General features: G+C 38.3%; 1 protein-coding gene across 1 annotated transcript; it reads right to left on the reverse strand.

Annotated features, from left to right (window-relative positions):
- Positions 1–1,460: 1,460 nt before the first annotated feature.
- Positions 1,461–2,987, reverse strand: LOC105178959. Its single transcript, XM_011102545.1, has 4 exons — positions 2,846–2,987; positions 2,493–2,646; positions 1,911–2,352; positions 1,461–1,772 (listed from the first exon to the last, which is right to left on the reverse strand). The coding sequence occupies exons 1-4, from the start codon at positions 2,985–2,987 to the stop codon at positions 1,461–1,463; spliced, it is 1,050 nt and encodes a 349-aa protein (XP_011100847.1).
- Positions 2,988–21,757: the final 18,770 nt, after the last annotated feature.

Genomic DNA, 21,757 nt, shown 5'->3' on the forward strand with positions numbered 1-21,757 from the left:
TATTCTCTGTGCTCTTATTACAAACGTCTGATATTAGAATAATGTGGCCAGTTGTTCACTATCAAGAAGGTTTGCTTAGCTAATTGGACTTTATAAATCAGTGTAATTGTTTATTTAGTTCAATGCTTAGTGGCAACGTAGCATGATTAGTTATGTTATGGGGAATGCATGATCTAGTTTAAACGAATTGTCCTCGTAGTACTTTGTTGATTAGAATCAGGCCTTTCTAATCTTAATGCTGTTAATAGATTAAATCTTGTGGACGTTCCTAGGGTTGTCTGTTAATTAGGGATCTAGCCAACGATCGTACCTTGCCTGACGAAAAGTTAAGGAAAGGTGAGGTTGTTAGGTCGTACCAACAACCATAACTGATTTATTTATTTATACATGTGTAGCATGATTAGTTATGTCATAGTAATTAGTTATGTTATGGGAATGCATGATCTAGTTTAAACGAATTGTCCTCGTAGTACTTTGTTGATTAGAATCAGGCCTTTCTAATCTTAATGCTGTTAATAGATTAAATCTTGTGGACGTTCCTAGGGTTGTCTGTTAATTAGGGATCTAGCCAACGATCGTACCTTGCCTGACGAAAAGTTAAGGAAAGGTGAGGTTGTTAGGTCGTACCAACAACCATAACTGATTTATTTATTTATACATGTGTTATTTTTGCATCAATGATCAACTCACAAAAATCAAGCATAATCCTAGCCTTAACCGGAAAATCTCTCTCTTGTATCTTCACCAGGTATTTTTAATTATTTATTTAGTTTTCGATTACTTCTTTTTATCATCAAATCTCCCCCCATTATTTTCTATTTCTCTTAAAGAAATCAACTTAAAGCCAGTCTCTGTGGATTCGACCCTACTCCCACTTTTACAAGTGTTGTAGGAATTATTTTTGGTGGTCTCGACACCCATCAGGTAATGAAAGATGTCTTCTGGCGATCCTCCTTCGCCATATAAAAGTGATGGTATCCTTGATAGGCATCCATCATAGAGAACATCTCAAAGCCTGCTGTCGAGTCAACCATGACATCAATTCTGGGCAAGGGATATGGATCCTTGGGGTATGTTTTGTTCAAATCAGTAAAATTAGTGCACATTCTCCATTTTCCTGATGCCTTTGGAACAAGTACAACATTGGAAAGCCATTATGTATTTCAGAAGCATACCCGGCCTTCAGCAGTTTTGCCACTTCTTGCTCAATTATTCTATTTTTTTCAACCCCGAACGACCTCCTCTTCTGTTGTACAGGTCACGCCATTGGATCCACATTTAACCTATGCACGATCACTTCTAGGTTGATGCCATTAAAGTCTGCGGGGCTCCATGCAAACAGGTCCACGTTCCTTCACAGGAATTCGATCATAGCAGTTTCTATCTCTCCCATTTTCGCCCCAATTCTAGTAGTTTTGCCTTGTTTGTCTTTTACGAGCTACACGGCCTTGTACTCGTCACTAGGTTTCATATGCTCTATCTGAGCTATCAAAGGAGATAGCTTCCTCTTCTTCCACCTTCAATACAAACTCCCTTTCTCTGCTCGATCCTAAGGTTCTTGCGCACCTTTTCTGGGTTCTCTGCGAATCTCCTACGCTCGAACCGCCAACAATTGTGTATATGACCCCTTTAGTCGGTGCATTGCTTCTGTTCGCTGGGACCTTATCTGTCTTTGAAAGGCCTGGGTTGCGTTCTCGATCGACTCCTCCTGACTTCGTCTTTACAAATCTTGCACCCACTGGGAACTTGTTCGCGAAAATATCCTTGCCGCACTAACCTTTCAATCTCATCTTTCAACTGAAAGCACTCTTCAGTTTGTGCCCCCTTTCACGATGAAACCTGCAATACTTGTTAGAAAATTTCTTGGAGGGAGTGTACCTGGTATGCCTTGGCCACTTTAACACATCTACATTCTCCACCATCAAAACAGCTTTTTCTCGAGACATATTCAATGGAGCATAATTATGATACTTGGGCTGGTATTTCGGCTCCCTTGGTTTATCACTCTTCATCCTGTTTCCACCGTCTTCTCTGGTGTCATGCGGCCGCCTATATGCTTGCTCCCTTTCCCTTCGCTCAGAATCTTTCATCGCATTCATCTCTTCCTCGTCTATGTATTTCTGAGCCAAAGCCATCACCTGCTCCACATCACTAGAGGGGTCGCGTGCGAGCGCAGACGTAAAGGGGCCCTTCTTCAGCCCGTGTATTAAGATGCTTACAATCATATGGATTCTCAAATCTTGAAGTTCAAGTGTCTCATTACTGAATCTTTCCATGAAGCTTTTCAAGGTCTCGTCATCCCTCTGACATATGTTAAACAAATGTGTAGCCGACCTCTTTTGTTTCTTCTTGCTAGCGAAATGGAAAGAAAATTTTTGTATAAGCTGTTCATATGACTCAATGCTTCCTCGAGGCAAGCTGGTAAACCATTCTTGCGCTTTTCCAGTGAGAGTAGTAGCAAATCAATGCTTCCTCGAGGCAAGCTGGTAAACCATTCTTGCGCTTTTCCAGTGAGAGTAGTAGCAAACAATTTCGCCATTATGGGACCTGGCTGCCCATACAAATTCATCACCATCTCAAACGCGGCAATATGCTCATAGGGGTCTTTGGTTCCATCATATCTCTGCAGGTCGGGCACTCTGAATCCTGGTTCCACCACTTGAACCAATATATCATTATTGAAAGGGAAATTCTTGTTAGAGAGACTATCTCCCCTCGCTTTTTCAACTCATCAATCTGTTTTCCCAAGAGCTCAATCTATTTTCCGACACTTTCGACCTCTGCGCATGATATTACGGGTTCTCTTCCTTTTGCTCGGACCTGGCTGCTGGAACTTGCCTCTGACGGTGCCTGCCTTCTGCTTCTGTACTCCTGCTCGCTTGGTTCCCTAGATTCTCTCTACAGTTCTCTGCTTTCGAACTATTGTCTTTTCGCGGTCTCCTTGACCATCGGAGTCGCAGTCCTTCTTTCATATTCCACTGTGGCATTCGTGCTCGCTTCTTCTATCGTCCTCTGGAGTTCATCTCTCGTCATGTGCACCATTGAGCCTCCTCCTCTTCTAGGAGTCTCTTCCTCTCCTACATTTCTCCTTGATGAACCTTCCATAAGAACTGGCGATTCTCAAGGTTTTCTTCAGACAACGCCAACTGATCTTGCTCGAATTCAGCGACCTAGACGAGCGACCTCCTCAGAGATAGCTAACTCCTCCAAGATCAAGTGTTGGGTTCCTGAGAATAAGACAAGAACAGTGAGCTCGTCGGGTACGTCCCCAACAATGACTCTCCGACGCTCAAGTTAGGTAGATCGAGGTAAAAGTATGCAATCAAAGGCGTAGATCGAAAAGGCTCAGTATTAATTACCTCGAAATGTAGCGTCTTGGGGTATTTATAGAGCTTAGGTGGATACTGTTAACTGGGCCACGTGGCCTTATCCAGCTAGCTTACGTCCATGATCGGACAGCTCTTGTTGCCTGGGTTTTCAAGTGGGTATACGAACTAGGGTCAAGGTTGCTCCAACCCGTCCGACAGAAGAGACGCGGATCCAAGGGCGAAAGGACTGGAATGCCCTTCATTAAGGTTATTATAGGCATTTCTCCCATATTTTCTTGTATACCCATCATACTTTATATCAATTATATATCACTGATAAATTATTTTTGTCTAGGCATTTAAACAGAGTGAAATGTTGTTTTGACTACAAAAGAGAAGACAATTGTATCAGTTATAGGAGAAAATTTTCATTATGAACAACCAGTATGTCTACTAAATTTACTCAATTGGATTGGCATTTTAGGAACCATTTAGCAATTTTTATGAATGTGATATTATCTTGATGAATGTAGTAAGCATTCATCTATGGCACCATGTGTTTGTTGTGCTTATTATTTATGTTGAACGGTGTTTTAATGACACAACAAATGCCCACATACTAATTGAATAACCTATGTAGTTGGGTTGCGCATTGGATGATAGCTATGAAACCAACTTTTGAGGGTTAGTCTGAAATGTTCCAAGTCGAGGACCTCGAGATTATGCATCGAGAGTCCTGTAGAGACTTGCACTAAGTATTTCGTCATTGGATGAGTGGTTGTTAACTGATTGAACTGACTTCCAGAAATCATCGTATGGAAGCCTTGAAGGCTTGGTCGGTATGACTTGAATTCCTGGCTCCGATAATATAGGATTAGTCCTTGGACTTGAGGAATCATGACAGTCGCATGTATATGATTGCTATATCTTAGATCTGGCCAGTGATGACTGTATCTTCGATGTGGTCGTTATAAGTCTTGTCCAGTGTACTCAGAGTATGTAGTGAGGATGGTGGAGAATTCGTCCCCTAACAGTATATGATGGAAATATCTCGTAAGCGCTCTGAAATGGTTTAAACTCTCTAAGTCTATGGCCATAGCGATTGGTTGAATAGGAAATATTTATCTTTGTCGATCAAGTGAGTAAACGCATCTAAAAGTTCAGCATAATTGTTTGGTTTAGACAATTCCATGTCCTAGACTAAGGCCGAAAGATGGTCGACGAAAGGACCGTAACTGTATGGAACTCAAGAGCCTAAATGTTCACGCCAACATTCACCTGGTCTCTAGTACCATGGACCGTTGCTAGACGGCTACCTATGGTGACGGGTGTTTCCGATTAATGGTTAATTAGAAATAATTAATGAAATTAGATTTAATTAATTATTTGTGTTGGACACAATGCCGAAATCTAGTTGAAGGTGAACCTAAAGAGTCACATACAAATCACTATGGAATTGATGGAATTAATTTTGAATTAATTCCAGAAGAAATAAATTAATTTAATTGGATTAAATTAATTCAAGGAGAATATATAAATGATTGGATAATTAGCCCAAGAATTAATCAATTGGATTAAATAACTTTTTGAGCTTAACACCTATAAATTAATTGAATTAATTTATTAGATTTGGCTTAATTAATTGATTGGATCGATTAATTAGTATTTGAGCTTCGATTTATTTAATTGGATTAAATGAATATTCGAACATAGTTGGGCTAATATTAATTTAATTAATTATTGTCCAGTGGACTTTGGTTGGGCTTGATTTAATTTGATTATATCGAACTCGGTGCATACTTGAAGTCCAAGCCCATTTGAGGGTGGTTGGAGCAAGTTAAGAAGGAGTTGAAACTCCTCTCCTCGATGAACACTATGGAGTGGCTATTTAATCATGGTTGAAGGTTATATGCATGTGTGTGTATAGGTTGCCTTAGAGGCAAACTCGATAGTTATTGAATTTTGAATTCAATTGTATGTAACATACAAAACTACACACATATCCAAAATAACTATCACATGAGCCACGAATTTTTTTCTCCTTTTCTCTCTCAAAATATTCTTCTTTTCTTCTAAATTTAATTTGATTCAAGTTAGAACATAAAACAATCCAAAAGCACTAAACAATACTGTTTGTTCGGTGTTGTTTTTCTTTTCATTCTTTGTTCTATCTAGCAATACAAAAAAACTATATCTATTCCATTTTTTGGTGTGGAAAACTTATTCTAGTTTGAATTATCGAGTGAATGGAACGTAAAGGGAATAACGCACGTTGCTGCTGATCTATAGAAACAAAAAAGTAAAGTTTTATGTTTTGTTTCTATGCTTTATGTTTCATCCTCTAGCCACTTGTCTCGCATGTTTATATATTTGCTATTATGCTTTTGACAAACACCAAACGCTTGGAAATTTCTAAGGGAACTCTCCTTTGAACCGTTATAATTTTTTTTTATTTCACGCTTTCGCCGCGTTTTCAGTCCATACCAATTCTTTCAGTGGTATCAGAGCCCGGTGGGTGTTGTGGCTTTAGAATTAAAATGTTATTATGTATTGAGCATGAATAACATTTTTAATTTACTTTTGGAAAGCATGTTTAATGGCTTTGAAACATGGTTATGCATTTAAAAAATATATATTATTTTTGCTTTTAAATTATGAATATCTATGAATTTTTTGAAAATTGAATTTTCTGTAAATGCGTGGTTTTATTTCAGTTTTTAATTGCAAAAGTTCAAATAAAAAATTTGAAAATCGGAGCAGTACGACTGTTGCTGTCCTCCCGGCTGATCACCAGCCAGCAGGGCGCGTGTGCCCGCTGGCGTGCATGGCGATAGGGCAACGCGTGAGCGTGGCAGATAGGTAAGCCTGTGCGTGCCGGCAAGCGACCGGCAGTAGACGGCCGTTTGCTATTCCGAATGGTTGTACTCCCTCCAACTTTTGATTGGGGTTTTCAATTTCAGTTGAATGTAGTTAGGAATGTGAGGTTTTCATTTATTTTAAATAAATGTAAGCTTCCAAGGAGATGAAAGTTGAGTCCCATTGGATGGAGCTTACGACGAAAGAATGAACAAAGAGGAAGGCCCATTAGAATGATAATGGGTTACTATTTTGTAATAGTTAGGCCACACTCTAAATTGACCATAGACTCACTGTGGGCTCACGAGTCGTGGCACGTTTTGGAATGGAAGAAAGCTACACTATTATTGTGAACGAAATGGTATATACTCCTGTTTTCCTATCTCACGAGTCGTGGGGCGGTAGTTGAGATATTCATTTGGTTGATGGGTCGGGCCTAACACTAAGTAGCGTGATTCACTTGGCGATATTCATTTGGTTGATGGGTCGGGCCTAACACTAAGTAGCGTGATTCACTTGGCGTCCACAGGATTACGTCGAGAAGCGAGGCAAAAATAACATGGGGATCTCATTGGATGAGAATGATATTGGTTACCTCCCACAAAGTTTTTTTCCATGTGAACCGTAAAAGTGGCATTGGGAATTGTGTTTGTGGATTCCAAGCCCACTAGAAAATGGTTTTTCGAAAACCCCACTTGAAAGTGGTTGGCCTTTTTGAAGAAATAGTGGGACGGGTTAATGACTGGAGACCAAATCTTAAACTTGATATTTAATATTAAAATAATCTACTAAATTTATGTAACATTTATTGTAGATGTCTAAGAATCCAGTCATTGCAATTCTTGAGACTAGTAAATTTAACGGAACAAACTACAATGATTGGCTTCGAAATCATAGGATTGTCCTAGATTTCGAGAACCAGACCTATGCTCTAGATAGGTTTCTTCCCCGAGCCTTGCTGGAAGGGTCCACATGCGAAGAACATTTGACGTTTGACAAGTAGTATGAGGACAACTGGAAGGTTTGTAGTATCATACTGGTGTCAATGACCAATGACATCCAGAAACAGTACAACAAGCATAATGATGTCCAATTGATAATACTCCACAGGTGCCAAATTTATGTGATTCTGGATCGACATATTAGATATGTTTTGACAAAAGCATTCTTAAGATGTTACCCCTTGTGGAGAACCTCAAGGCTGATTTTCCTCCCTCCTTTAACCCATTTACCGTGAAATATAACATGAATGGGCTTGACAGTATTAGGGAACGACTGGAAAGTATATGCCGTCGGTATTGATAGGGGAGGCTTCAACCTCAGAAACGAAAGGCAAAGGGTCCGAACACTGGAGGAAGAAAAAGGGTAAGACAGAATTAGCTACTGTCAGCATTCAGAGCTCTCCTGTTGCCCAATTAGGCATGGGCAAAGGAAAGAGGAAGGCGGTTCAGCAGTCATGGATTTCAAAAGATATTTTGCATTAATTGTCGTAAAAAGGGGCAAAATAAAAGGGAGTGTTCGTCCTCTATATTCAAGGTAAAATTTGTATTGAGCCTTAACATGACTACTATTATACTTCTTGGCTACCAGCTTTAAAGCTAAAATCTGCAAATGGTTTGCAGATGGTGAAAAGAAGTAGTAGACTGGGACAAACGGTCCTAAAACTTAGCAATGGCCGGGCAATTGCTACTAAGGTTATGGGATTAGACAGGTTTGGCTATTAGTAATCATGTTAGGATAAAGTTGATACGATACAATTATATAACATACCATGATTAAACTATATTTTTCAGTGTTGGATAATTTGGATTACATGATTTTGATCAATGATGGTTATTCATTTGGCAAATAATGGTTATTCTTGTCTGCTAGGTTGTTTACATAATTATTTAAACACTATCTCATAATTGAATTATGTGTGCTCAAAACAAATGGTTAAAATGGATAATCAAAATAAACTCACAGATCAGGCATGCGAAGCTAGGTCACATTTCTCTAGTTAAGATAAGAAGTTGGTGAATTCAACGAGTTTAGAAATAGACAAGTTAAGTTTACAAGCTTGCACGAGAATGGAATTGTCACTAAATGGAGTTCTTTCTTAGAGTACCACAATTGAACGGTGTCTCTGATAAGGGAGGGATCCAACCTTGTTGGACTTGGTTCCAATGTTATTTCACTGAACGACCTTGGCCCATGTGGCATGGCAAGCCTATTTCCACAACGTACTTTAGTATATGGGATGGTCCTGCATACATTAAGGGACTAGTGGGAGGCAAACTAGGTTTGTACAGGTTCATTTGTTATCCTAAGGAAAATTGGATTTCATTGGACAACTGACATGAGGAGTAGCTCCTTAAGGAATCAAGTGGAGAGACACCTTAGTCAAATGTAGCAAACATCATTTGTAATCAAATTCTTCCACTAACTCACTATATTCTAGCCTCATGAGGAATGACTCGAACACCTTAGTTACCTAATAGGTAAAGGTTTTTTAGTCTGACCAGTCAATTGGATTATGATCTAAAGAAATAAGGAAAAGAGATGTAGGACATCGGGTTGGATCAGTGGCTTGAATCCATGAGATTCGACATGGAGCACAAACTAGGCTTTAAACTTCTTGTATCTGGAATATTCATTTAGACAAAGTCATGCAAGATATGACTCAGGTCGAAAATGAGTTGGAAGGTCAGTGGGAGCTTAGTTGTGTTCCGAGTGTTTTAGGTGTGAACGTCTTACACAAACATTATTCATGCAATTCTCCATAAAGGAATCAGATTCCTTCTCTTATCATTGAGTTAAGTTGTCAAGACTCAGTCTTCGCGGACTGATAAGGAGCTTAGAAATATGATAACTTCCCCTGTGTCTTTTGCGGTTGACAACATGGGCATGTGGTCTGATACACTAGGTCGAATTTTGTGTGTGCTTTGAGCATAACAATGGATATCGGGAGTATATCAAGAAGGCACCATAGCAGTCAAGATTACTCTTTATCACCTAAATAAGGATTAAAGAAGTGTTCTTGATGCAAGTCAATGGAGAATTGATTTTGGAAGGCTATAGCTGTACTAACTTCCAGTTTTATGTGAATGGTGACTAATCTCAATTGGAATGTACATTACTTAATGGTGAGGTGGCTTGGAATGGTTTCAAGTGAGATGCCACAATGGTTTTCACCATGAAAGTCAAATGTAAAGTGACTTTAATAGTTGCTTAGGAAGTGTTTTAGATGAAAATTCACATCCAATGGTTGAATGTGGAGCCTCGAACAGCTAAGCATGTAGTTCCCTGGAAGATAACCACTAGGCAATGGCACAAGCAAAAGGACTGAGATCTCATCACAGATCCAAGAAATATTCTTAGACGCCACCATCAGTTTGGAACAATGGTAGGAAGAGGTGACGTGCGGTTGGACCACGTCATTTCGGCATAAAATATGGTAGCCCCGTGAGACCGAGCTGGTATCGCAGATTGCTCAGTCAGATAGGTCTGAGGTATATGGGGGGATAGGCTTTAGATCAAGGGAAGATTGTTAGAATAAGTGACCAGAAAGCCAATTGGATTGGGAGTTTTGGGAACCATTTAGCGTTTCTTTGAATGTGATATTATCTTGATGTATGTAGTAAGTATTCATCTGTGGAATCATGTGTTTGTTGTGCTTACTATTTACGTTGAACAGGTATTTTAACGTCACAGCAAATGCCCACAAACCAATTGAAAAACCCATGTAGTTGGGCTGCACATTGGATGACAGCTATGGAATTGATGCCAAATTCCATGTCCTAGACTAAGGTCGGGACGTGGTTGACAGAAGGACCATACCTGTATGAAACTCAAGACCCTAAATGTTCACGCCAGCATTCACCTAGTCTCTAATCCCATGGATCGTTGCTAGACGATCACCCATGGTAACGGGCGTTTTCGATTAATGGTTAATTAAAAATAATTAATTAAATTAGATTTAATTAATTATTTATGTTGGACACAATGCCCAATTTTAGTTGAGGGTGAACCTAAATAGTCATATACAAATCACTATGGAATTGGTGGAATTAGTTTGGAATTAATTAGAGAAGAAACGAATTTAATTAATTCAAACAAAATATATATAAATGATTGGATCATTTATTTAATAATCCATTTGATGGATGGCTCAAGAATTAATTAATTTTTTGGGCTTGACACTTTTAAATTAATTAGATTAATTTATTAGGTTTGACTTAATTAATTGATTGAATCAATTAATTAGTGTTTGGGACTTTATTGGGCTAAAATTAATTTAATTAATATTGTCCAATGAACTTTGGTTGGGCTTGATTTAATTTGATTATATCAAGCCCGATGTATACTTGAAGCCCAAACCCATTTGAGGGAGATTGGAGAAAGTTAAGAAGGATTTGAAACTCCTCACCATGACGAACGTGATAGAGTAGTTATTTCATCATGGTTGAAGGTTATGTGCATGTGTATATATAGGTTGCCTTAGAGGCAAACTCGGTAGTTATTGAATATTTTGAATTCAATTGTATGTAATACACAAAACTACACACATATCCAAAATAACCATCACATGAGCCACAGCCACGAATCTCCTCTCTCTCAAAATATTCTTATTTTGTTCTTATTGAATTTGATTCAAGTTAGAATATAAAACAATGCAAAAGCACTAAACAATACTGTTTGTTTGGAGTTGTTTTTCCTTCTTGTTCTTTGTTCTATCTAGCAATAGCAAAAGAACTATATCTATTCCATGTTGTGGTTTGGAAAACTTAGTGGAATTCTAGTTTGAATTCTCAAGTGAACGGAGCAAGAGAACATAAAGGGAATAATGCACGGTGTTGCTCATCTGTAGAAACAAAAAGGTAAAGTTTCATGTTTTGTTTATATGCTTTTTTCTTCATCCTCTAGCCCCTTGTCTAGCATGTTTGTATGTTTGCTATTATACTTTTGACAAACACCGAATGCTCAAGAATTTCAAAAAGAACACCCCTTTGAATTGTTTTAATTTTTTATTTTTGTGTTTTTGTCGTGTTCCCGGGCCAGACTAATTCTTTCACCTCTATCAAATGTCCTCTGTCATGGTGAAAAGACAATACTTTTCGGATTTGAACCTCTCAGGGTTGTCTTTCATCTTTCTTAGCCATTGATTGATTAGTACTTGTTGCTCGACGACATCCAATATCTCCTCTTTGGGAGCATTCAAGGGGGTATAGTGAGCGAACCCCGTCAGAGGTACATGTTTGCATTCCTATTTCTTTTTTGGATCTTTTTCCTCTTCCCGATCCTTCCTTTTGCTGCTAAGGGAAGGGTCCGAAGTATTAGATTCCTCAATCCGAATGTACTTTTTAGGAGTGCATAATTAGATCTTCCATAGTGCTAGACGGCTTGCCGACTATGGACTTCTTGAATCATCCCATAGCAGGTTTTCTTGGATGTTACTAGCCAACAACTGGTGATTAACATGGGGGACTTCATGCACTATGTCCACAAATCTTTGCACGTAGCCTCTCAATGCCTCGCCCTCCTTTTGGCAATGGTGAATAGAAACACAGCATTTTCAGAACTCTCTTGTTCATAGAAAATTGATGCGAGAAATGCTGAGTCAATTGCTCGAGGTTGGAAGTAGTTCTAGTGGGTAGTTGGTTGAACCAGGCTAAAGCACGTTTGGAGAGTGTAGTGCGGAAAACCTTGCAGTAAGCAACGCATTCGAATTGTACCAATCAATTTTTGCATAAAATTTGTCTAAATGTTCTTGTGGGTCTCCTGTCCCATCATATTCCAACAGATTTGAGACTTTGAGGCTAACTGGAAGTGCTTCTGTAGCACCTCCTACTCGCTACATCTAATTATCACTATTTCATCCTTACTTTAATCAGAACTCATTCTATAAGTAATTCTCTTTCAACCCGTAAAATAAATTCTAATTTATCAGCATAGTATATATATCACAAAAGGTATTAGATATCACCAAAAGTTTGTATTTACCCTCACTAGATGTCCTCATGTACATAACCTCAAGAAAAATCATACCATAACTTTGAACACAAATCTCTATAAAAGACCAGAATATTTAACAACCCAATAATCAAAACTCTGACTTCAGAAGTCACGGCTGACCCACCTAATAAAGACGACGGCACCGCTCAAAGTCCAATGTGGCTACTTAGTGTGACCTATCTCCTGAAAAGTACGTGGCAAGGAATGAGTTGCCTACTCAATAAGTATAGCTGATCAATTTATATATATATACACAGACAAAGATTCACGTACATGCAGTCACACCGATAATAGTCATTCGTCATACAGCAACATCAGATATAAGCAGTAATACATACTCACAGCTATAAATCAATCCACGACATAATATTCATTTGTTATCATTTATTAGTTAAGGGCCCCACTTATTCTAGCTGCAGTACATCAGTCAATGGTTTCGCCGACCATCATCATACCATATATAGCATAGGATACCCGTTGTTTGATATCCCCACACTCTTTTACTCCAACTGTGTAGCAATATAGCACAGAACATCACAGCAAACATGGTACCCCCACACCACCCCAGTGTGTAGCTAACAGCACAGGATATTCCCTGCTGCCCCGGAATACCCCGGTACCCTACGCGCCATGGTACCTAGCTTAAATCGTATATTTTTCATATCTCATTATCAATCACATTATCATCAATCACATTTTCATAAACCATTGACTGTGTTCCCAACTAGGTAAGCATCATCTTTTATTTCAACTCACAATCGTCATTCTATTCTTTATGATAATCACTTCCTCAATAACAACTTCCAATTTGATTTCATCAACAATTAATTATATGATTATCACATAATCATATCCCGCATATCTCTACATTACCATCACATATCACATAGTAATAATTTCACCAATATTATGATAATCTAGCAAATAATCTACAACCAATTATATAAACAATCAATATACGAAAGCCACGCATAATAATATAAAGCCAAATCCACGTTCGCATCCAAGAAACTAATATACAAAATATATCCAATAATACACATATAGATATATATATATAAATCCAATTAGCTATACTTACCGTAAATCCCAAAATGCTTCGGTTCACGAGGGACTGCTCAACCCTCTATTTCGTATCACGTCCTATAATAGAATATTATACGTATAATCAATATATTTAATTTACCAAATAATTCATAAGAATTCACTTAATCAAACCCCTTATATATTTATAACTATCATTTTTAATAGCATTCGTAAATTATATTACGACTGAAAATTCATTTTCCTCTTTAATAACATAATATTTCTAAAATATAACTTCCGAAGTATTTCTATGAATTTTCTGTCAATTTACCGTTGCTATACAATTTAATTAAGCAATAATACATAGAATTACATATTTGGTTAATCATTCCGATGGAATTGTGTAAATTAGCTATAATAATAATTAAATCTAGCAAATCAAATAATTTAATTGCCCAACTATATCATTTTTATAGCAATTGTGATATTTAATTTGACACTAATTTAAATAGTCAAAATCATAAAATACTCCAATTGAGTAGTTCACCGCTCAATATAATCAACATTTAATAAATGAACTAATTGAATAATACAATTATATGAATTAATAAAAATTAAAATGCAATTTCTTACCCCTGTTTTTTCGAAATGTGTGTGTGCGTTGCTGTGTATGTATGAGTGTGTGTGAATTTGTATATGTGTGTAGTGTATGTGTGCAATTAACATACATATATATATATATTTAGTGGTTGGTGAGGCGGTGGCAGCACATGCCACTGCCCACCATCTTTTGTTTCTTTTTTTTTTTTTAATAAATCTTTTTAAATAATTACTCTTACGTCTTTCCTAATTTTTTTTAATTAATATAATTTGCCCCCAAATATTATAACGAACTTCAATTTGATCCGTTCAAATTTTACTATATCCCAAATTTAATCTATAATTTATTTACTAATTAAATTTAAATTTCTAATAATTATCAATTAGTCTCTCAATTACGTGAAAAATTCTACGGACGTCACAGCTTCGACTATGATGTTGGGGGCAAAAGGGCTACGTCCTGGAGGGGCTACGACCAATGGCAAATAATGATCATCGGCTCCCTTAGGCGGTGGCGGAGCTGATGATTCTCGATTTGGGGGGGGGGGTTATCTTGGGTTTGTGCAACCTTAGGTCGAGAGATTCTGCTGTTGATTTCCTGCCTTTGCTCCTCCTCCTCGGGAGCTGAGGATAATTCTCGACTTCTGCGAGGGGAAGGAAGAGGCGGGCTTACGGGGTGTTGTGCCACACATTAGGCCATAGCTTGTGCTACTGCTCGAGTAGATGCGTCGCAAATTAGGGCCAATAAAGCTTCTTGTGTTTGTTGGACCATCAATTCTTGGAGTGGAACTTTTGGGGGGAGTGCTCTGTTGGGGAGCGCAGGTGGAGATTGTCGATGTGGTGGGGAGGATCTCCCTATTAAGGGGGGCTTGTTCATGAGGAAGGGGGGTTACCTCTAGAGGTGGCGGTTGTTCGCGAGGCGGGTCTTGTTTCGCCCCGTTCACTTGAGCTTCACAAATCGTGTCCAGATCGTGGAAGTCACGAGCCCAAGACCTAGCTTGCATACTTAGTGTCGAGGGAAATTCTTTCCACAGACGGCGCCAATGATGTGGTTGTGATTTTATAAAAAAGATAAAATGGGGATTTTACCCATGATACGATTGTATACTAGGTGAAATCAATGTAGTTTTAGAAAGAGAATTTTTGTATGATAGATCAAATGAATGAATAGTAGTCCCCATTAAAAAAATTATATTTTTGATATTTATAGTGGTATTGGTAGTTATATGATGTGGTAGGTTATATGTACTTAAATATGTGTCTCATGTATATTAAATTACTTTATTACTCTTGCAAGTAAATATTTATTATCAATATACATCACTCATCCAAAATGGCAACAGTATTCTTCTTAGAATACGAAAGCTTCTTTTCTACTTGTATATTCCACATAAAAAAAACAAAAATAAAGAATCATACGAGAGTATTGGTGTGAGATGAGAGAATAACAAAAGTGGAGATGATACCTTTCGTTTTTCTCGTTAATTAAGCCGAAATGTTCACCGAAGGTTCCAACTGAAGGGGAGGCCCAGGAACGCGCAAGCAGAAGTGATAAAATAAAACACGCAATAACGAAAAATAAATATAAAAATTAAACAAATCCAAGGGGTGTACCTTAGAGCTTCCGGGCATTCAATGTATAAAATTAAAATAAACATGGGACTGATGTAAAAAGCATGAAACCAAAAAATACAAGGGTGAAAAACGATATCTTTCATTTTTAACGTTCGCTTGAAATATCCTTCACAAGAGACTCCAATGTAGCAGCTCTCTAATTTGTCCACATCACACCGGAGTTGGGGATCTCTACATCCTCTTTGCTAGAAAAAGGAGAGAAAAAATTGCACCTTGTGCAAGAAAGAGAGGGGGCGGCCGATTGCTAGAGGAAGAGGAGGAGGAATTTTTTTTTGTTGTGTAATTGTGTTTATAATTATTTTCTAAATAATTATATTACAGATATATATAGCTTGTTTGATAATGTAAGAATGTTTCTAAGTACATTCTATTATCTACAAGGTATATTTCTCTTTATTCCAAATAAAGAGATCCCCAAAATGGCTAATATTGCTTTTTCCAAAACTACAATTTGCTAGTCGTTTATTTCCTTCCATGGATTTTTTCAAGGGCTCAAAATTAGTGGCTTGGCCGATTTTTAACTTAAAAAATCACAAGACCAATGAATTTTTTTTTAAATACAATTTAATAAAAATTTATTTAATTGAGCCCAACTTGTATTCAATCTAATTAAATACATAAGCCCAAATTGTCCTTATTTAATAAGATCCAATTTATTAAATTATAAGGACAAGCGCAATATGAATTAATGCCATTAATTTATTCTTAGGCCCCTTTTCCATCCAATGGATATCTCTCTTTTTAAGTAATCCAATTAGTTGTGGAATTAATTCTGAATTAGTTCCTTGTTCCTTTTCATTGATTTGTGTTTGACTCCTTAAGTTAACCTTTCAGCTAGACTTGGACTAGTCTCTAACACTGTTATTAATTAAATTTCATTTAATTAATAAATATTAATTAACCCTTAATTAAGAAAGCCCGTCACCATGGGTAGCCGTCTAGCAACAATCCATGATTCTAGAAACTAGGTGGATTACAGTGTGAACCTTTAGGCTCTCGAGTCCATATAGGTTGGTTCTTTTGTCTACCGTCTCCCAGCTTTAGTCTAGGGCATGGAATTAGGCGTCGGTTCCCATCCTAGACTAGGCGTCTATGCTTAATATTTCAAACCGCATTACGCCAAATTTCTTGACCTAGGAACCTCCTTTTTCCTATTCGATCAACGACTCTGGCCATAGTTTTATACAGCGTTAATGCATCTCAAGTGCATAGGAGATCCCTCTGTCATATATTGCCAGGGGACAGATCCTCTTCTTGGAACTCACCGTCCTCGCTACATACTCCGACTGCACTAGACAAGGCTTATGATGATCATGTCTGTGACATAATCACCTCTGATACAGATCCAAGATACAGCTATTATATGCATGTGACTGTCGTCATTCCTCAAGTTTGAGGACTACACCCGTATTATCAGCTGGGGACTCAAATCATACCGACCAAACCTCTAAGGCTTCCATATGAGGATCCTTGAGAGTCAGTTCAGTCAGTTGACCACCTTATCAACTAACCCACTGAAATTGCATAGACGTCCAATCTCTGTAGCCAATGAAACGCTACACTCATATAATGAATGCAATATTTAGTGCAAGTCTCAGTAGGACTCTTGATGCCCAGTCTCGAGGTCCTCGACTTGGAACATTTTAGACCAACCCCCAAAAATTGATTTCATAGCCACCTCGAATGTGCAACCCAACTACATTGGTTATTAAGTGATCTATGGGCATCTTGTTGTGACGTCAAAGCAGCGCTTGATGTAATTTGGTAAGCACAACAGATACGTGTGCCAAAGATGAATACTTTCCATATTCATAATATCGCTTAAATAAAGATTGCTTGAATGGTTCTCAAAACTGCCATTCTAATTGGCTTTTGGTCACTTATTCTAACACCAACGTAGCAGTCCCCTAAGTGCGTTCATACCACATCAAAGTTGGAATCTCTAGAATTCCTTGCTAGGAGAAAAACAAGAGAAATTCTCCAAGAGAAAGAGAGAGGGGGCGGCCGAGTGGTTTCATGGGAAAGAGGATGAATTATTGTGTTGTGTAATAATGTGATAATTATTTCCCAAATTATTGTACATATATATATGTTGCATTGATAAATAAGAATGTGTCTAGATACATTCTTTTGTCTACAAGGTATATTTCTCTTTATTCCAAATAATGTGATTCTCAACAATAACTAAAACTGTACTTTCCAAAATTACAATTTGCTAGCCATTTATTTCCTTCCATAGAATTTTCCATGGGCTTAGAAATCATGTTGGCCGATTTTATCAAATAAAATACAAGCCCCATGAATTTTTATTTAAATTCAATTTTAATAAAAATCTAGTTAATTGAGCCCAACATGTATTTAATCTAATTAAATACATAAGCTCAAATTGTCTTTATTAATTAATAAGATCCAACTTATTAAATATTAAGGACACGCCCAATATAAATTAATGCTGTTAATTTGTTCTTGAGACATTTCCATCCAATGGATCTCTATTTTGTAAGTAATCTAATTACTTGTGGAATTAGTTCCAAATCAATTCCTTTTTCCTTTCCGGTGATTTGTGTGTGAATCTTTAGGTTCATCTTTCAGCTATACTTGGACTAATATCTAACACAATAATAATTAAATCTAATTTAATTAATAATTCTTGACTAACCTTTAATCAAGAAATCTCGTTACCATGGGTGGCCGTCTAGCAATGGTTTATGGCACTAAAGATTAGGTGACTGACCATGTGAACATTTAGGCTCTCAGGTCCATACGAGTATGGTCCTTTTGTCTACCGTCTCTCAGCTTTAGTTTAGGGCATGGAATTAGGTGCCGATTCTCATTTTGAACTTGGCATCTATGCTTAATACTTGAGATCGCGTTACGCCAAGTTTCTCGACATAGGATCCTCCTTTTCCTATTTAATTAACAACTGTGTCTACAGATTCATAAAGCGTGAATGCATCTCCAAGTGTATAGGAGATACCTCTATCATATACTAATAGGGAAATGATCTTCTTCTTGGAACTCACCATCCTCGCTTCATATACTCCGACTGCAGTAGACAAGACTTATGATGATCATGTTTGCAACACAATCACCTCTCGCGCAGATCCAAGATACAGTCATCATATGCACATGACTATCGTGATTCCTCATGTCTAAGCACTACTTCCGTACTATCAAAGCTGGAGATTCTAGTCATACCGACCAAGTCTCCAAGGATTCCATACGACGATCCCCGCGAGTCAGTTCAGTTGCTTGACCACCTAGTCAACTAACCACTGAAATTGCATAGATGTCCAACGTCTATCGCCAATGAAACGCGGCACTCATCCAATGAACGCAATACTCGGTGCAAGTCTTAGTAGGACTTACGATACCCAGTTTTGAGTTCCTCGACTTGGAACGTTTCAAACCAAACCTTAGAAGTTGGTTTCATATCCACTATCTAATGCGCAGCTCAACTACATGGGTTATTAAGTGATCTATGGACATATGTTGTGACGTCAAAACAGTGCTTAACGTAATTGGTAAGCACAACAGACACATGTACCAGAGACGAATACTTACCATATGCATTGCGACAATATTATTCAAATAAAGATTGCTAGAATGGTTCTCAAAATCGCCAATCCCAATTGATTTTTTGGTCATCGATTCCAACAGGTAGATGTAGTATAATAAAGAATTTCCTTTCTTGGGTTTTTGTACTTGCATCTTGGGGAAACACTGTCCATATTTAGCTTCCTGTCACAAATAAGGTATATATTTCTAAAGTAGGATATAGTATTGCTATGATGCTTTATAATCTAAAATGATTGGTCTATTGCAATGAAACAAGTATTTTTTTCTATAATTGAATGTTGTACTTAGTTGTTTCTATGTGTATTGATGACTTTTACAGGTTTGTTTGCCTATTCTCCATCCATTGTACTTATTAGAAATTTATTTTGTATTAAAAGTGAAATTATATTATGACTTGAGGGACTGGATCAAGTACATGTCACCATCCATCTTCATATTTTTTGTACTTGTCATGCTTTGGCGCAGGTATGCTTGGAAAATGAGGCAACTAGAAGCTTTCAAAATCGTAGCTCCCATTATGCGTAGCTCAAGTTTAGTATCTCATCCAAAATGGCAACATTATTCTACTCAGAATACGAAAGCTTCTTTTTGCTTTCGTACAACCCGACACAATACCAAATGAGCGGGTCTTGGTCCATTTTACTGAATTTCCCTTCATTAAAGGCAATTTTGTCCTTTTACCAAATTTTAGGGCATTCCCCATCATTACTCCCCCACTTTTTCTATGTGTAATTTATTACCTTAGAAGAAGGTGAACAGTTGTGCCCCTTAGTTCGCATCATCATGCCCGTTCGTCAGTGCCACGCGTCACCATCCTAGGCGTTTCAACCAAGCATGCTTCTCGAAATGCTTCCCTATAAATAGGCCACTTTTCAAAATTTATGCCCCACCTGCTCCTTCAAGCTGTCCGCTCTTGCCTCCAGCATCCCAATCTCGAATTCGATTTGCTTGCTTAAGGTACTATGTCTTCCTCTAGCTCTAGTTCTAATTCTAGTTCTAGTTCTAGTTCGGGGTCGTCAGCGACCTCACCTGGGTCTGATCATGTCCCCCTTCCTGTCGTCGTTCCCGATACTCCTGCTAAGTTAAAACAAAAAACTCACAAGTCTAAACGTATTTTAGAGAGTCCTGCACCTGACATCTCAACCCATGTAAAATACCAAGGTATGTTAGCAAGGTATCCTTGTGCTACTGTATGCTCTGGCACTTTCCATGTTAGCAAGGTACACCTGACGTCTCTCTTCAGCACCCCTCCGAGTTAGGGGTTCCTTATATGGTCTCCGTATGCTCTGGCACTTTCCATTTTCTTTGTATTTTCCCGCATATTTTCTTACATTTGCTTTGTTAGAGGATATCATTATGAATTTTCAGATCGCCTTCCGTCTTTGTGCTTTGCGCAACAACTCTAACACTGACGCTCCTTTGGTCGCTTCAGTTGTTGAGAATTCACCGACCCCGACGCGAGCTGCAATCCCCCTGATCCGATAGTTCCTATGCCCATAAACATAAGTGAAGACACATCAGCTCGCCCGACTGCGAACGAAATCCCCCATCTTAGCATTTTTGGGAGAGGAAGCACCTGGAGCAGGTCCTAGTGGCTCGAAAAATCATAAGAGGAAGCACAAGGACCATAGTGGAGGGTCACAATCGACCAAATCTAGCAAGGAATGTAAGGCCCGAGCTGAAAGCCGATTGGTGAAGGAGGTCGTAACCAGTGCCGAAGAGGAAGAAAACCTGAAAATGCTCTAAGAGTTAAACTTCCTAGTGGAAGGAGGCTCGAACCGAGCTTAAGAGCAACCAACATCTCTCTACTGAGCTTGAGGGTTACAAATTGGTTCCGGACTGGAAGATATCATCTCGAAGTTCTATACTTGAAAGGGACGTAGGGTAAGATTCTCGGGAACTATACAATAACTGTTGCCTTCCTCGCGACTAGGCGACCTTACTAAAGACTCCTCAGACACGCTTTGTAGAGCACCATGCTCATGTCATCATGCAGGTAAATAGTGTATTTCAAATTACCTAATTGTTTTACTTCTCTAATTATGTCTTTCTATGTAGGCCGTAGCTTTTAACCGCAACCTCTCTTTGAAATGTACTGGATATCATCAAGCTCAAATGATCGCTGATAGAAAGGTCCGCAATCTCAGCAAGAAGCTTGCTAACAGTAATGCTCGTGAGAAAGAGTTGGAGGCAAAGGTGCTAGAGCTTGAAAACCAACTTTCTACATCGGTTGCAGAGGTCGATAAGGTTAAAGAGGACGCATTCAATAAGGGGAGAAGGGAAGGGTTTTTAGCTGGTCGGGAGGTTGGTTGCCTAGAGGGTATAAATGAAGGTCGAGAAGGGTACATCAGTCTTGATAAAAATCAAAACCTCCTTGTTGCATCGCGTCTCCAAGCTGCTCGTGACTTTCTAAAAGCGCCTGCATTCCTAGTGGTTGTCGAGATTAAAGCTACGAGTTTCATCAATGATGGCTTTGAAAAGTGCAAGGCGCAAGTCGCTACCTTACGTGGGTTCGGTGATGGTTTCGATCAGAGTCGTCTAGATCCATCCCTCGTTGGCAACCTTCAGCCATACCCTGAAGAAAAAGCTCCCCCAAACAGGAAAATGAATTTGCTGCCTTATTGAATGATGTGGAGAATCCCAATTAGACTAAGTATTGATTCATTTTGTCAAGTCTGAGAATCTGATAATGTATTAACTCAACAATTTTTTTAACGAGGTATTAACCCTTCAATTATGTGCATGAATGTTCATCCTTC

The sequence above is a fragment of the Sesamum indicum genome, unplaced genomic scaffold (genome assembly GCF_000512975.1).
Source record: "Sesamum indicum cultivar Zhongzhi No. 13 unplaced genomic scaffold, S_indicum_v1.0 scaffold00112, whole genome shotgun sequence".
In the NCBI taxonomy this organism is placed as follows: Eukaryota; Viridiplantae; Streptophyta; class Magnoliopsida; order Lamiales; family Pedaliaceae; genus Sesamum; species Sesamum indicum.

Excerpts from the sequence above, each read along its gene's own strand:
- LOC105178959 (XM_011102545.1), bottom strand. The coding sequence starts at position 2,987 with ATGCCACAGTGGAATATGAAAGAAGGACTGCGACTCCGATGGTCAAGG. Across the intron at positions 2,647-2,845 it reads AGAAGCAGAAGGCAGGCACC|GATTCAGAGTGCCCGACCTG; the intron begins GTCAGAGGCAAG and ends TGGTGGAACCAG. Across the intron at positions 1,773-1,910 it reads CTGTTTTGATGGTGGAGAAT|TGCGGCAAGGATATTTTCGC; the intron begins GTAGATGTGTTA and ends TTGAAAGGTTAG.